Source organism: Rhinatrema bivittatum, chromosome 4, assembly GCF_901001135.1.
Source record: "Rhinatrema bivittatum chromosome 4, aRhiBiv1.1, whole genome shotgun sequence".
NCBI lineage: Eukaryota > Metazoa > Chordata > Amphibia > Gymnophiona > Rhinatrematidae > Rhinatrema > Rhinatrema bivittatum.
The window spans coordinates 101,137,740-101,154,620 of record NC_042618.1 but is presented as its reverse complement, the minus strand read 5'-3'; the positions used below and the strand labels follow the sequence as shown (position 1 = coordinate 101,154,620).

The 16,881-nt window shown below is 41.3% G+C and overlaps 1 protein-coding gene across 1 annotated transcript in view; it reads right to left on the bottom strand.

Moving 5' to 3' along the window:
* Window positions 1–7,132: 7,132 nt before the first annotated feature.
* LOC115089356 (protein dispatched homolog 2-like) overlaps window positions 7,133–16,881 on the bottom strand; it is a 12,611-nt gene continuing 2,862 nt past the window's right edge. Inside the window, 4 exon segments of the mRNA XM_029597444.1 lie at window positions 7,133–9,920; window positions 9,923–10,048; window positions 10,051–10,600; window positions 11,122–11,219. Of these exon segments, the coding sequence (XP_029453304.1) occupies window positions 7,183–9,920; window positions 9,923–10,048; window positions 10,051–10,600; window positions 11,122–11,219 (3,512 nt within the window). The 3' untranslated portion in view covers window positions 7,133–7,182.

Below are 16,881 nucleotides of genomic sequence, written 5' to 3'. Positions count from 1 at the left end.
TGTGCCCCACTCAAATGGTTTGAAATATCTAGCAATAGTCACTCCAACATCTGATGTCTGAACCTGTACAATCTTAGAAATGAAAAAGGAAATAACAGAAAGCAAAGCTTCACCGTGTACTAGAAAGTGTCATACTGCTTTATTTTTACACTGCGATAAAGTCCATTTGTATTTACAGGAAAGACAAAGAAATTATTGTTCTCTGAAATGGAAATACAAAGACCATAGAGAGCGGTTCTGCAGCTTTGCAAACTTATAATACCTAGGCAAAGAGGAGTATTAAATAGCACAAACTTCCTAACTCACAGGGATTAAAAGGAAGTGTCTTTTCTTATCAAATTAAAATAAATCTTTGCTGCAGATATTCTCTCTGGTGATACTTGCCACCACCCCAGTATCCTCCCAAGTCAGTAACCGAAGAGTCTCAGATTGTGTGTGTCTAATATAGGAATTAGTTTGCACCTGAGGAATAGAATGTGGTTGGCAGAGTGGTGTGCACCGAACTGCTGAAAAAAAGTAAAGATTAATGTTAAGGAGACGACAACCTCTTGTTAGCTAGCAGGTTCAGCTGCCAGTCATTTTGAATTATTCTAATAATCACAAGATCCATATTCAGAAGCATTTAAACAGATAACTCAGAAGTTATTTGGCTAAATTCATATTTGGGCACTTAGCCAGCTAAGTTAGCCAGCTAGAATTTAGCCGGCTAAGATATGGGCATTCTGGGGGCATAATGGAGGAGTCGGGTAAGCTGTTAAGTTACCTGGTTATCTCTGACATTCAAAGTTAGCCAGCTAACATAGGCCTGGATTTATCAAAATGCACCAAATATTGCATGCGATAGGAAAAGGGGCGTGTTTTATGGTAATAGGCAGTTTATCGCAATTTGCTCTAATACCTATGCGAAGGTGCAAATTGCGATAACTTTTTCGCACTTTGCGATAAGTGCCAGAATTATATTTCCTACATACAACCACTGGGGGGGACCATGTTTAGTATTTTTAAGCTCCTGGAGAGCCAGCCTAGCTGTCAGGGCCCTTCTACAACTATGGGGGGTGGGGGGATGTGGGGGAGAGAGAGAGTGAACCTAGCCTAGCCATAATGCCCTCATCCTAGGTAGGTATTTATATCTCTATAGGAGGCCCACCTAGTAACTCGAGGACAGGTTTAGGAAATATTGTAGGAGTTAGAGGCCACTTTGACATTCAAAATGAGATGTACGAACAGAACAGTGCTATCTTGTGAAGATTTGATGACCTTTGGAGTGAGGAAACTCACCCAAAGATGAGATTTGTGCAATGTTCTCTCAACCTAGCTTGATGGACTCTCTACATGGGTAACATGAAGCTAGGTTGAGAGAACATTGCACAAATCTCATCTTTGGGTGAGTTTCCTCACTGCGAAGGTCAGCAAATCTTCACAAGAGAGCATCGTTCTGTTCGTACGTCTCATTTTGAATGTCAAAGTGGCCCCTAACCCCTACACTAATACCTAAACCTCACCTCGAGTTACTAGGCAGGCCTCCTATAGAGATATAAATACCTACCTAGGATGAAGGCATTATGGATAGGCTTCGCTCTCGCTCTCGATATGGCTTCGCAAAACTGTGAGCCCAGCCCACTTGGCCACAAATCCCACCCCTAACTCCTCCTATTTTTCTCATTTGCTTCGCACCATGCGTTATGGTGCTTAACTCATGCGAAAACGCCATAGTGAACTTTGATAAATGACCCCCATAGCCGGCTAAGTCTGGTCAGATTAAATAGTTGTCCTAAAGTTTGCCGGATAAAGTTATCTAGGTATATTCAATAGTGCAGCTGCACTATTGAGTATTCCTTCATCTGGCTAACTTTACTATCCCAAGGGGAGAGTGGAGGAAAGAGCACACACATTTAGGTAAATGGCAACGGAATAAGGTGCGGCAAAAGATTATACTAAGCAATAACAGTTTAACAAACAAAACAGTTTTTTATTTTACTTGTGCACAATATTAAATACCACAGTGAACAATTGTGTATAATTGGAAGACCCCGACACGGCCGTGTTTCGTGTCAGGGGGACCGAGTTTTCAAAATCTATAATCAAAGAAACATCATGCAGTTATTGTGCAGTTTGGCGGACACAAAGGTACAAATAGAGGTTTCAACTAAGGGAGGAGGAAGCCAGGACACAGTGACTAATCAAATACACATAAACAAAATCATTTGTAGAAAGTGAAAATGACAAAGCAGGTAGAGGAGGTTGACAAACTGACAATTGAAAAAATCAAAATATAAAAAAATATATATATAAATGGGGGAAAGGGGGAAAAAAAGGACAACAGTTTAAAAGGAAGGAAGAAGAATAGTGATACCAAATTGTTTGCACAAGGGAAGAGTCATATAAAGAACTTACTTGTATATTAAAAATGTGGACAGATGTCTGCTGATTACTGAAAAAATAAAAATAAGTACACAGAACAGGTAAGCTAGATGAACACTGTGTAGGGACAGTCGAGTCGAGCACCTGAGGAGCCGAGTGTATAATACCTTAGTGGTAGATATGCAGCTCAAAGCAGGGAGACAAAATATGGCTGTAAAGCCGCAGCAGTGACTGTGATACCAAGCATTGAAAATCTGGAACGATGTGACAAGAAGACAACAATCTCAGGGGTAACGCAAGAGTAAAGAGGGCTCAAAGAGACTGAACCAAAAATTCTAAAGGAATACCTTAGAGATTTGAAGTGCACGAGGACTTTCTCTTATTTAGATAATTATACACAACCAGAGAAGTGCGACCGCTGGGACCATCACGGGGAGAATAAACAGTAAGACAACTTTGAACGGACCGGGAAGTCTCCAAATATGTAACTGAAGCATAGCAAGAGATAGTCACCATGCAAACCAAATCAAATGTAAACTAAGCCCGTGAAGGAGGCAGACGTATGGGTGAATACAGCAAATCTTTTAGCCGCGGTGTCCCAGGGCAAATTACTGGAGTGTTAGCGTTTAAATGGGCGGGCACGGGGTAAAAACTGCGCAGAAAACAGGTCATGTGACAATGATTGACAGGATGTGGATAAGTGATGAATAAGTAACAGAAAGAGAAATAGTACTTGATATTTAAAACAACTGTAGGTTCAGTGCCTAACACCGTGAATGTCGGTAGAAACGTCAATAATTATAGCGAAGGAACCAGATTTAAATGTATTAGAGAAACCGTAAAAGGAGGAGCAAAAAAAGGGGGGGGGGGAAGAAAAGGGGGGAAGAAGAAAGGAGAGGGCGGAAATAGGATGAGGGAGAGAGGGGAAAAGGGGGAGGGGGAAAAAGGGGGAAGGAAGGGGAAAAAGGGGGGCGGAGGGAAAACAAGGGGGGTAGGAGATGGTAGGTGGGGGGAAGGGGGGCCTATATGGAAGAACAGGGGGAAGGGAGGAAGAACAGAAGTAGAAAGAAAGGGGTGAACTGGATGAAATAATGAGATTGCAAACAAATGAAGAGAAACTGGAAGATTACATAGAACCTAAAGGAAACCTAGAAGAAAGCAGACCACTCGATTTCCCAGTTTAAGCCGGATGGAGATAAAGAGTTCAACTCGTATAGCCATCTTTGTTCCCTTTCAATAAGTGCTAAGGACCAGTTGCCACTTCTTGTAGGCTTGGGAAGTTGGTCTAAGGCAAAAAACCGGAGGTCAGAAATAGTGATTTTTGGCCTGCCAGTGGTCTCCTAAGGATACTTCATAGCGACCTGACTTTAAACAAGAACGATGTTCGATTATCCGAGCCCAGAGAGGACAAGTAGCTTTACCTACATAAATTTGCGAACATGGGTATAAGATTACATATATCACACCACTCAAGGTGCATGTAGTATGGTGTTGGAGATGATATTGTTTTGAAGATATCGGATGTACAAAGTTCTGGATACTCATGGAATGTACGCAGACAGAACAATGGTCACAAGGGCCATGTCCTTTCACTGTGCTTCTGTTAGTGGGGGGAGGTGGTTTATGTACAGAAGCGACTAGGCTGTCTCTTAAGAGATAATATACCTGTTGGGCAGTTCCTCTGCCTCCAGAGACTGTGTTTTCCCGCCAAGATTACATTCAACAGGCCAAAACTATGGCTTTACGTTTTCAGGAACGAGGGTACCCCAGGGGGATTATTAAATGAGCTTATAAGAGTGTTATATGTTAACCGTGACCTTCTGTTTAGTCGTCGCCACATTGAACCCTTATCACAACTTACTTTTGTTCTCCCCTTCTCTGCACACAGCCATGATGTGATCAACATCATTAAGTCTCATTGGAATTTACTCCTCCCACATACAATTTTCCAGGAACTACCGCAATTTGCTTTAACCCGGGGTCGTATCTTAAGAGACAGCCCAGTCGCTTCTGAACATAAACCACCTCCCCCCACCAACACAAGCGCAGTGAAAGGACATGGCCCTTGTGACCATTGTTCTGTCTGCGTACATTCCATGAGTATCCAGAACTTTGTACATCCGATATCTTCAAAACAATATCATCTCCAACACCATACTACATGCACCTCGAGTGGTGTGGTATACGTAATCTTATGCCCATGTTCGCAAATTTATATAGGTAAAACTACTCGTCCTCTCTGGGCTCGGATAATCGAACATCGTTCTTGTTTAAAGTCAGGTCGCTATGAAGCACCCTTAGTAGACCACTGGCAGGCCAAAAATCACTTTATTTCTGACCTCCGGTTTTTTACCTTAGAACAACTTCCCGAGCCTACAAGAGGTGGCAACTGGTCCTTAGCACTTATTCAAAGGGAACAAAGATGGATATACGAGTTGAACTCTTTATCTCCATCCGGCTTAAACCAGGAAATCGAGTGGTCTGCTTTCTTCTAGGTTTCCTTTAGGTTCCATGTAATCTTCCAGTTTCTCTTCATTTGTTTGCAATCTCTGTATTTAATCCAGTTCACCCCTTTCTTTCTACCTCTGTTCTTCCTCCCTTCCCTCTGTTCTTCCATATAGGTCCCCCTCCCCCTTCTTTCCCCCCTCCCTCATCCTGTTTTATCCCCCTCTCCTTTCCTCTTCCCACCCTTCTCCCCCATTTCTTCCTCCACCCCCCTTTTATGCTCCTCCTTTTACGGTTTCTTTAATACATTTAATTTGGTTCCTTTGCTATAATTATTGACATTTCTACCAACATTCACGGTGTTACGCATTGAAGAACATAAGAAGAACATAAGAAATTGCCATGCTGGGTCAGACCAAGTGTCCATCAAGCCCAGCATCCTGTTTCCAACAGTGGCCAATCCAGGCCATAAGAACCTGGCAATTATCCAAACACTAAGAAGATCCCATGCTACTGATGCAATTAATAGCAGTGGCTATTCCCTAAGTAAACTTTATTAATAGCCATTAATGGATTTCTCCTCCAAGAACTTATCCAAACCTTTTTTGAACCCAGCTACACTAACTGCACTAACCACTTCCTCTGGCAACAAATTCCAGAGCTTTATTGTGCATTGAGTGAAAAACAACCTACAGTTGTTTATTTCACCACTTATCCACATCCTGTCAATCATTGTCACATGACCTGTTTTCTGCGCAGTTTTTACCCCGTGCCCACCCATTTAAACGCTAACACTCCAGTAATTCGCCCTGGGTCACCTCGGCTAAAAGGTTTACTGTATTCACCCATACGTCTGCCTCCTTCACTGGCTTAGTTTACATTTGATTTGGTTTGCATGGTGACTATCTCTTGCTATCCTTCAGTTTCAGATTTGGAGACCTCCCGGTCAAGTCAAAGTTGTCTTACTGTATATTCTCCCCGTGATGGTCCTAGCGGTCGCACTCCTCTGGTTGTGTATAATTATCTAAATAATCTAAATATGTGAAAGTCCTTGCGCACTTCAAATCTCTAAGGTATTCCTTTAGAATTTTTGGTTCAGTCTCTTTGAGCCCTCTTTACTCTTGCGTTACCCCTAAGATTGTTGTCTTCTTGTCACATCGTTCCAGATTTTCAATGCTTGGTATCACGGTCACTGCCGTGGCTTTACAACCATATTTTGTCTCCCTGCTTTGAGCTGCATATCTACCACTAAGGTATTATACACTCGGCTCCTCAGGTGCTCAACCCTTGACTGTCCCTACACAGTGTTCATCTAGCTTACCTGTTCTGTGTACTTATTTTTATTTTTTCAGTAATCAGCAGACATCCGTCCGCGTTTTTAATATACAAGTAAGTTCTTTATATGACGCTTCCCTTGTGCAAATAATTTGGTATCACTATTATTCTGCCTTCCTTTTTTTCCCCCCTTTTCCCCCATTTTTATATTTTGGGTTTTTTATATTTTGATTTTTTCAATTGTCAGTTTGTCAACCTCCTCTACCTGCTTTGTCGTTTTCACTTTCTACAAATGATTTGTTTATGTGTATTTGATTAGTCACTGTGTCCTGGCTTCCTCCTCCCTTAGTTGAAACCTCTATTTGTACCTTTGTGTCCGCCAAACTGCACAATAACTGCATGATGTTTCTTTGATTATAGATTTTGAAAACTCGGTCCCCCTGACGCGAAACACGGCCGTGTTGGGGTCTTCCAATTATACACAATTGTTCACTCTGGTATTTAATATTGTGCACAATCGATGTGTGCACAAGTAAAATAAAAAACTGTTTTGTTTGTTAAACTGTTATTGCTCAGTATAATCTTTGGCCACACATTATTCCGTTAACTTTACTATCCCGACAGTGACTGACTATGGACTTTGCCAATTCATTTCATCTTTTCATCTGGTTATAGTTATCTTTCTCATTAGAGACATTATTAACCCACCCTCCTTCTGCCCACATATCACCCTGTGAACTTGTTAGTAAAACAAAGTTAAACAAACATGGAATCAGACAACTGGTGTGCATTGGCTTAGTATTACAGTGCCATGGTTGTTGTTATTATGAATCCCTATTGCTTCATTTGGATGGTTATTAACTGTGTGTCAGATGTATTAAGGGATTTTTCTTATTTTTTTGTCTGTAGAGAAAATGCTTATTGTTCAGACTTAATCCTCCTGCATTAATGATGCTGATCATATTAGTTGGGTGCAAAAACCTAGTTGCTTCCTATAGCAGATGTCAAATGGCTGTGTTTTTAGTACAAAAAAGGGAGTGTTTAATATGTAAAGTTCAAAGAGAGTTGATTATAACATGAAGCATTATGGTTTTTGTAACTTCAAGTGCTAGAATTTTGATCACTAGATCTTCTGATCCAAACATCTGGCAGATCTGATCTACTGTTTGGCAAAACAACTGGTTCTTCATTTACTAAGGCTGCACGGTTTTTCCATGAGGTACTGTTTTGCTGGGAAGTTGGTGGAGAGATGTCAAACACAGTCTCTCTCAGGGTCAGTTTCAGAGTGTCTCTTTTTTTATTTAGGTGGCCTTTCTCAATGTTGCAGGAGGACACAGCAATATCACCCACATCTAAAGAAGAGCAAGTTGATCCAGCAAGTTTAGTGCTTGGATCAAAATCACTAAGACATGTTTCATTTGAATCATTGAGAACATCAAAAGAACTACCAGAAGAACAAAGGCACCTGGAAAATTCATAAGTCTCAGGCTCAGGAAGTTGTTTCTTTCCTGTATTTAGGGTTGTTTGGAGTTGGACATTATCTCTAGGACTATAAGAGCTCTCTCTTTGAATGTCATCCTCCATGCTGGCAGAACGCAATTGGACCATCATAGACCCATTCCAGGGCTTTTGATTATACTTTTGACATCTACAATCCTTACAGAGTCTCTCATCATTCTCTTCTGTTTCTGTTTCAGAGTTACTTTGTTTGTAAGGAGATGATGTCTGCAAGGCAGGACATTGAGTAAAAGCTACTTGATGAGCAGCAACATTCTCCTGAAAATGTTGTGTATCTGCTTTGAGGGCATGATGTATTCCCAGTCTGGGACACATGCTGTCATGGAGTTGCATGTCTTCAGAGAAGATGGAAGGACGGTTGGACTGCTTGCTTGTGGAAGTACTGTTATCAAAGCTGTCACTAAGGTTCCTAGCCAGTGGTTGAAGCTCATACTGTTCGTGATCTCTATTGGATTCTTGGCCTTTTGGTAATCTGTTCTGCTTTTCCTTCCCCCTGTGAGTGAAGGTTCCATTTTCCCTAGTGTCATCAGGATACTCCTTCAAGACGCTAGAGCATGGCCAGAGAATCTGACCACAGTTTTTCTCTGGTCCAAAAAAACAGCACAAAGTCTGAAAAAAGAAGCTGGCAAATGCACAGCTGATGCACTTGATCATCATAATGAATATCCCCAGTTTTCTGTATGCCAGTACTGTTGCTGGTAACATGATGACCCCTGCTGAGAATAGTGCAGAAGCCCCCATGGCAGTCGCACAGCTCATCTGCTTCAAGGAGAAGGCTACACAACTCAGGCGATCGGAATGGGAGCACAGGTGGTAGGAAATGCAGTAGTTCACAGTAAAATCAACAGAGAGGCCCACTGCTGCAGAAATGAAAAGAGATTCTACTGCATTAAGCTGCCACTCTAGAAGGACCAAAAGCCCTACTGTCACTAGTACGGTACCACCAATTGCAGTTATTGAGAATATACTAAGAAGCACATTCCATGTGGTGAGCAGTAACATCACAAAGGAGATTGCTATAGACAAGCCAGTTACCATCATGGTTTCTGTGCTCAGGCTGTGCTGCATACTATATAAGTCCAAATTACTTGTGAACCATCCATTCTTGAGTCCCGTAGGGGCAGTCTTTATTTCATTCACTAGCCAATGACTTATTTTGTTGTAGAATAGCTTGACTTTGCTGTAATTGAAACTGTAGTGATAAACAGTCTGAAACTCCAGCACTAAAGCAACTAGATTCCCCTTCACGTCAAATCTAGGACCCAGGTCAACGGCATTGGTCCCATCACCTCCTTGTTCTATGATCATCATTTTCATGCAGTGCAGGATTACATCACTCTGGTATGGAAAGGAAAAATGATTGCAGCAGAAATTGAGATTGTGATCTGTTTGTGAGCACTGGCGACTGTCCATCCACTTAAGAAATTCTTCCATGATGCAAATGGTGGATTTTTTTTCTGGGTCAGGATAATAAAAGGTTTGGTTTTTCACTTTTTGGCAAAATTCCAGCAGCCACTTTTGAGCTTCAGGATTCTGTATGGTAAATGTGGCATCTGTCACAAGTGTTCCATTACTCTTGGGGTTAAAATGGTCCCCGTTGTCTATTGGCATAATGCCCCAGACCAGCACGATTGGCATGTGCTGTCCTTCCCCATGCTCATGCCTTTCAAACATGAACTGGTGACAGTATTCTGCATCATATCGCTCAAAGGGGTGGCTTAAGCGAAATACTTGCACTGATGACATCTCTGAAGTTGGCAGTTTCAGTTTAGGATTAAAACAGGCAATATAGGCACCTCCTATTGCTAAGGCTGCAAACCAGCAGATCCAAATATATCGAAACTTAATGACACCACATGGAAGGAGCTTCTCAAATAAAAGTTTTGAGGTTTCAGACAAGGTGCTTCGCAGGGCCCTAACTCTTTGATAAAAGGACAGAATGAATCTCTTGTGTCCATTACTATTCCAGTAGTCTTCTGGCTTATACATGCAGTTATTTGCTATGTAACGTTCATAAAGCACCACAGCAGCTGGAAGCCAAGTCATCATGAATGCCAAGTTGACTAACACAGAGGTGCCCATGTAAATGGCAAAGCAGCGAACAGCGGTGATGTTACTCATGTAGCTGGCAAAGAATGCTGCTCCAGTTGTGAAGCAAGACACCAACATTAGATATGCAAAATGGTGCATGGTTTGACTTACCCACTGCAGCAGCCCTGCTGTTGGGTTCTGAATCTTACTGAAATTCCATAGGTCACAAAAGACAAAGGTGTGATTGGCACAAATACTGCTAAGAACAACTATTGCTGTCAGATTTACAAAGGAAAAAATGTAAATCTAAAAGCCACCTTATACAAGAAGAAAGAAATCATCAAAGAGCTGGTGATAGCCATCATAGCCATAAAAGTGATGAAAACAGAACGTAAATAAAAAGACATGCTTAAAAAATGGCTAATATTGCCAACACGGGATACACAGTATCCAAGATGAGATAGTGCTGGAACAATTTCTGTTTAAGACCAAGGTCCATCCCAGTAATTGATGTGTAATTGTCAACGAGATCCCAGGATTCTAAATTGTCCCGGTAGATGTCCATCATAGATGCTCCTTTTTTGGTAGGTAAAAACAGCAGGCTGTATTTCAGTGATGGCACCTGATAGTTTGTAGTCTGCGGGCTGAGAAAGTCTTTGTCAACCAGGTAATGAAGGAGCTGATAAATGGCACTGAAGCGAGTGCACCTTTCAGGGACTTTGGCACATTGTGAATGCTTCTCCCTCTCAGTCCTTGGACCTATACAGGAAGGAATGAGCATGCCTCGGTGATAGTCTGGTGCACAGGAGCGAAGAAGTGCCAAGGAATGGGTAATGTCTGCCTGAGTAATCTCAAGACATGACGACCTGTTGTAAAGAGCAGCAATGTAGTTTCCCAGCGACCAACTTGGGCAGCATTCACTGGCATCAGTACGTCACAGAGATCTGCAAAAACTGGCATGGGAGCGGATCTAGGAAACAATAACGGTGTAACACAAAATTAGAGCTACTTGTAAATCATAAAGCATTTTCCTTTACCTTGCCTTCTGTTTGTCTGAAAAAGAGGAGGCATTTGAGGGGAGGGACAAGGCATGAACTAAGAGAATTGGCATGTGTTGTCCTCTCCATGCTCCTCATCAGTCTTTGAAATATGAACTGGTGACAGTATTCTGTATCAAATTGCTCAAAGAGGTGGCTTAAGTTCCCTTCTCTTGATTACTGTTTGCGGGGGATTTCTAGGAAACCACCTCAATCACTGGATACTCTTCTGTTATCTTTCTAATGCTGCAATAAATAATGCCAATCAGTTATTAAGATTTTCTTCCTCATCTTACTAATCTTGCTTTAAAAATATTAAACAGGAAGATACTGCAGAACCCTATGCTGTCAGCATAGAAGGAACAGATCCAAAGCATCTATTGTTCCAAGCTGACCTGAAATAATGCTGTCAAACTACACATTAGATCTCTCAATTTCAAAATGATGTACTGACCTTGACTTGTTCTATTCGGCACATTGAATGGATTGCTTGCAGGTTCCACAGACTTCCAGCTGTTTTGGACATGAATATGAGCTGTGAATAGCTCTTTCCTAGAACACAATGTAGTTAACCAGTGAGAACAAACCATTGATGCACCTTACAGCAGACTGTATTATACCCTCTAATGCAAAATGCTACAGTTTTAAGTAGGTGAAATGAGGATGCAAAGTTAATCGCTCATGTCAGAGGACAGGCAGAACTTAATAGATATAGTATAGTTTGATGCATTTTAGAAATAAATATTTAAGAAAGCAGAAGAATATTGGTTACCGTTGGGAAAGGCTAAATCATACCAACATGTTCTTTCTAATGGCACTTCCAAAATGTTCTCGTATTAGTTACTGATTCTCTATGGCACTTCCAGTATAGGTAGAGCTGGAGGATATGATAATTAGAGGAATTCAATTCACCCACAATAATTTAGGCCTTCGGTGCCCGAATAATGGGTTTTTTTCTAAATATCTACCATTGCTAATCAGTACAATTTCAAATTCTCAAAAAAGTTATTTAGAGTGGCCCAAAAATATTCAAGGCATGCAGAAGATAGAAGCTGTTTATCGGCTCTTCCATTATTGAATTCCATACCACCTCTGCACCCAGCCACAAATGGCTATTCACCCACCTAGCTATATTGCTTTTATTTGCCTCCCTGAGACCTCTACTCTAAAATTATTTACTCCAACTTAGAGCAGGCATAAGACCAAGCAGTCTCCCATTTTGCCTATGTAACTCTTGTTCTTTCTATAAGAGGAAATATTTATTTTATTCTTTTCTTTTTCTCCATGGAAAATCATGGAAGCCAATAAATGCTACACAATTATTTTTCTGCTGGAATAGTAAAAAAATGAAGCACAGGAAAAAGTTGCACAAAAGTCCTGTTTGGTATCATTTCTCATCACTTTTAAATAGATTCCATTGCAATGGCTGCACCCAGTATTGGTCTGAGAAGACCAGGTGGAGAAAGTGGGGTGGTTTTTATTTTGTTGTATTTTGTTTTTTTTGTTTCGTTTTTTTGCTCTTGCGTTAGTAATATCATATTGTTTTAATGTCATATTGTTATACTGTATCTCCCACCTGAGTTCATTGTAAACCGGCATGATGTGCTTCACGAATGTCGGTAAATAAAAGTTAATAAATAAATAAATAAAATAAATAAAATAAATAGCTAAAACACATCTTATGCTCCATTCTCACAAATAACGGCAGCCTGTAGAACAAAGGTACAAGAGTACATCTACTCTTTTATGCATATTGCAGGAGACACCAAGCATTTTGCAGCAGAATATTTTATCCCAAGGCATATTTAGGGAAGCCCAAGAGTACTTTTACCCAGACTGAGAGGGTAATTTTAGTCAGCCAATTTATCTGGGTAAATAGCTTTGAAAATTGTCCTCATACTGTGTACTGGGAGAGACAGCTCCTGAGAGAAAGTAGAAGGAGGTAATATGACTCCAATGAGCAGCTCTTGCCTCCCACCAGCAGAGGATCTCAGTGGGCCCTTTGGACTATCTTTTCAGTCCCAGTTCCAAAACCTATACTTCCTATGGGCAGTCATCTTGTTCCTATTTGGATACAGTTATATTCCAGGCTCACATAATGCACTTTGCCAAAGCTTGGTCCTTTATTTGGTTCTACACTTAAGCCCTATTCTTGATCCTGCTTTATTGTCCTATGTTTCTTGTTCATGTTTGTTCTTTGATTGCTTTATGAATCCCAGTGTTCCTGTTTTGTCCTAGTTGCTTTATATATCCACTTCTTCTGTAGTGGTCCTACATTGCTTTTTTTAGATGCCTTCATGTCTCCAGGTTTTCCTTCGGTGGTCTTGCCTTCCTTCTGTGGACACCTTAACATCTCCAGGTTTGGGTTCTACATTATCTTAGTGTGTGCCTTGTGTTTCCTGTTGTTATTGTCCAAGTCCTGCTGACTGCCAGTATCTGAGTGCCCCAACCCAAGGGAATGTAGGCATTGCAAGCACAAGTTGCTTGCCCCTGCTTGTTTGAACCTGCCAGTCTCGCCCTGACTGCTCTTGGCTTTAGGGATCACATCACTACCTGATTATGCTGTCACATGTATATAATTATTCTTGCTAATTACATAAGAACATAGAAGTTGACATACTGGGTCAGACTAAGGATCCATCAAGCCCAGCATCCTGTTTCCAACAATGGCCAATCCAGGATACAAGTACCTGGCAAGTACCCAAATATTAAATAGATCATATGCTACTAATGCCAGTAATAAGCAGTGGTTATTCCCTAACTGCCTTAAACACATCCTCTGGCAATGAATTCCAGATCTTAATTGTGAGTTGAGTGAAAAAGAATTTTCTCCAATTTATTTTAAATGTGCTACTTGCTAACTTCGTGGACTGCTCCCATTCTAGTCCTTTCATAATTGTCACAGTTGTGAGCCTTTAAGTTGTGGCATGGTTGACACAGCCTAGTAGGCGAACCAACTAGGCCCATGCCAACAGCTGGCAGACCCGCCCTTGCTGAGACAGAAGGAGGAGCTTCACCTGTAACAGCCCCGTTCCACACAGCTTGAACCTTTGGGTTCCAGGAGCCAGCAGGGCTTCGAAGAATGTCCCTCAAGGACCGGTCAGAGAGTCTGGGACAAATAAGGGCTGGCAGCAAGCAGATAATATGCAGATTCTGTCCAGGGGTCAAGGCAGGCAGCGAGAAGACAAATCCAAGCCAAGGGTCAGGGAAGGCAGCGGGCAAAGAGAAAGGTCGAGGTCCATAGCAGAGGTCAGTACCAGAGAATCAGGCCAAGACAAACAAGGCACTAGAGGACAAGGTGCACTAGGCATGACAAGGGAGACTGGCAAGGCAATTGTACAGACAAGAAAAGGACCAGGGCAAGGCAAGTGTACAGACAAGAAAAGGACCAGGGCAAGGCAAAGGCAGGAGGTAGAGAGACAAGGCAGTGCAAGTCACAAGGCAAGGCAAACAAGGAGACGCGAAGAGCAACACACACAACAGGCTACGCAAGAGACCTGTTGCTGAGGCAAGGATCCAGAAATCAGACCGGGTTTAAGTGCGGTGAAAGGACTGATATCATGAGGAGGTACCAAGAGCTGATTCTTGCCATGGGGCCTTTAAGAGGGGAGCTGGTGCATGAGTGTGGCGCCTTACAAAATGGCATGGTAATGGTCAGAGGCCTAAGTGATGTGGCGTTCCTACAAGGCAATATTCTAGGTGGCGTAGGGGCAGATTGGCAACATCCAGAGTGAGTGAGGCCAGTCGCAGGGCCATCCTATGACTGGCCAAAAGTTACAGTTATTTTGGAGACATCCATTATATCCCCTTTTGCCATCTCTTCTCCACGCTGAACAGGCCTAACCCTTTTAGCCTTTCCTCACAGGGCAGCCATTCCATCCCCTTTATCATATTGGTTGCCCTTCTCTATACCTTCTCTAATGCATCTATATCTTTTTTGAGATGTGGCGACCAGAATTGAACACAGTACTCAAGGTGCAGTCTCACCATGGAGTAAAACAGAGGCATTTTGAGATTCTCCATATTATTCACCATTCCCTTCCTAATAATTCCTAACATTCTGTTTGCTTTTTTGACTACCACAGCCCACTTAGCCAATGATTTCAATGTATTTTCCACAATGATGCCTAGTAACTCTTAACATGAAACCTAACATCTTGTAACTACAGCATGGGTTATTTTTCTCTCTATGCATCACCTTGCACTTGTCCCCATTAAATTTCATCTGCCATTTGGACACCTATCTTCCAGTCTCACAGGATCTACTGCAATTCATCACTATCCGCTTGTGATTTAACAACTCTGAATAATTTTGTATCATCTGCAGATTTGATCACTTCACTCTCATTCCCCTTTCCAGATTATTTATAAATATATTAAAAAGTACCGGTCCAAGTACAGATCCCTGAGGCACTCTACCTCTCTCCACTGAGAAAACTGTCCATTTAATCCTACTCTGTTTTCTGTCTTTTAACTAGTTTATAAACCATAAAAGTACATTGCCTCCTATTCTATGACTTTTTAATTTTCTTAGAAGTCTCTCATGGGTGACTCTGCCAAATGCCTTCTGAAAATCCAAATACACTACCAGCTCACCTTTATCCACATGGTTATTAACCTCTTCAAAACAAAAGGTCAAAGATTTGTGAGGCAATACTTCCCTTGGGTAAATCCATGCTGACTGTGTCCCAATAAACCATGTCTATCGCTATGATCTGTGATTTTGCTCTTTAGAATAGTTTTCTCGATTTTCCCCAGCACTGAAGTCAGGCTCACCAGTCTATAGTTTCCTGGATCACCCCAGAGCCCTTTTTAAATATTGGGGTTACATTGGCCACTTTCCAGTCTTCAGGTACAATGGACAATTTTAATGATAGGTTACAAATTACTAGTAATAGATCTGAAATTTTATTTTTTAGTTCTTTCCGAACCCTGGGGTATATACCATCTGGTCCAGGTGATTTGTAACTCTTCAGTTTGTCAATCTGGCCTACTTCATCTTCCAGGTTCACCGTGATTTGGTTCAGTTCATCTGAATAATCACCCTTGAAAACCATCTCTGGAATTGGTATCTCCCCAACATCTTCATTTATAAACAATGAAGCAAAGAATATATTTAGTTCTTTCCATAATGGCCTTATCTTCCCTAAGTGCCCCTTTAACCCCTTGATTATCTAATGGTCCAACTGACTCCTTTGCAGTCTTCCTGCTTCGGATATATTTTTAAACATTTTTATTATGAGTTTTTTGTTTCTACAGCCAGTTTCTTTGGAAATTCTCTCTTAACTGTCTTATCAATGTTTTACATTTAACTAACAACCAATGCTTATACTTTTTCCTATTTTCTTCACATGGATCTTTCTTCCAGTTTTTGAAGGAAGCTTCATTGGCTACAATAGCCTTTTTCACTTCACCTTTTAACTAAGCTGGCAACAGTTTGGCCTTTCTTCCACTTTTCTAATGTTTGGAATACATTGGAATGCGCTTCTAGGATGGTATTTTTAAAGAATGTCACGCCTGTTGTATGCTCTTAACCTTTTTAGCTGCATCTTTCAGTTTTTTTCTATCTTCCTCATGTTATCAAGTCTCCCTTTAGTGCTAGAGCTATAAATTTATTTATTGTTCCTCCTGCAGTCATTAATTTGCATCTGATCATGTTATGATCATTATTGCCAAGTGGCCCCCACCACTATTATCTCTTTCACCAATCCTGCATTCCCTAAATTAGATCTAAAATAGCTCCCTTCTTGTCAGTTCCTGAACTAATTGCTCCATGAAGCAGTCATTTATTCCATCCAGGAACTTTACGTCTCTAGCAGGTTCTGATATTACATTCACACAGTCAATACTGGGGTAACTGAAATCTCCTGTTATTACTGCATTGCCAAATTGGTTAGCTTCTCTTATTTTCTTAGCATTTCATCATCCGTCTTTTTTTGGCCAAGTGGATGGTATAGTATATTCTTATCGCTATACTCTTCCTCAATACATATGGGATTTCTACCCATAAAGATTCTACTGTGCATTTAGTCTCTTCCAGGATCTTTATCCTGTTTGGACTCTGTCATCCCGAACATAAAGCACCCACTCCACCCCCATGTTGATCCATCCTATCATTGCAGTATAATTTTGTACCCTGGTATAGCATTGTCCCATTAGTTACCCTCCTTCCACCAGGTCTCTGAGATGCCAATTATGTCTGTTGGGTCTCAGA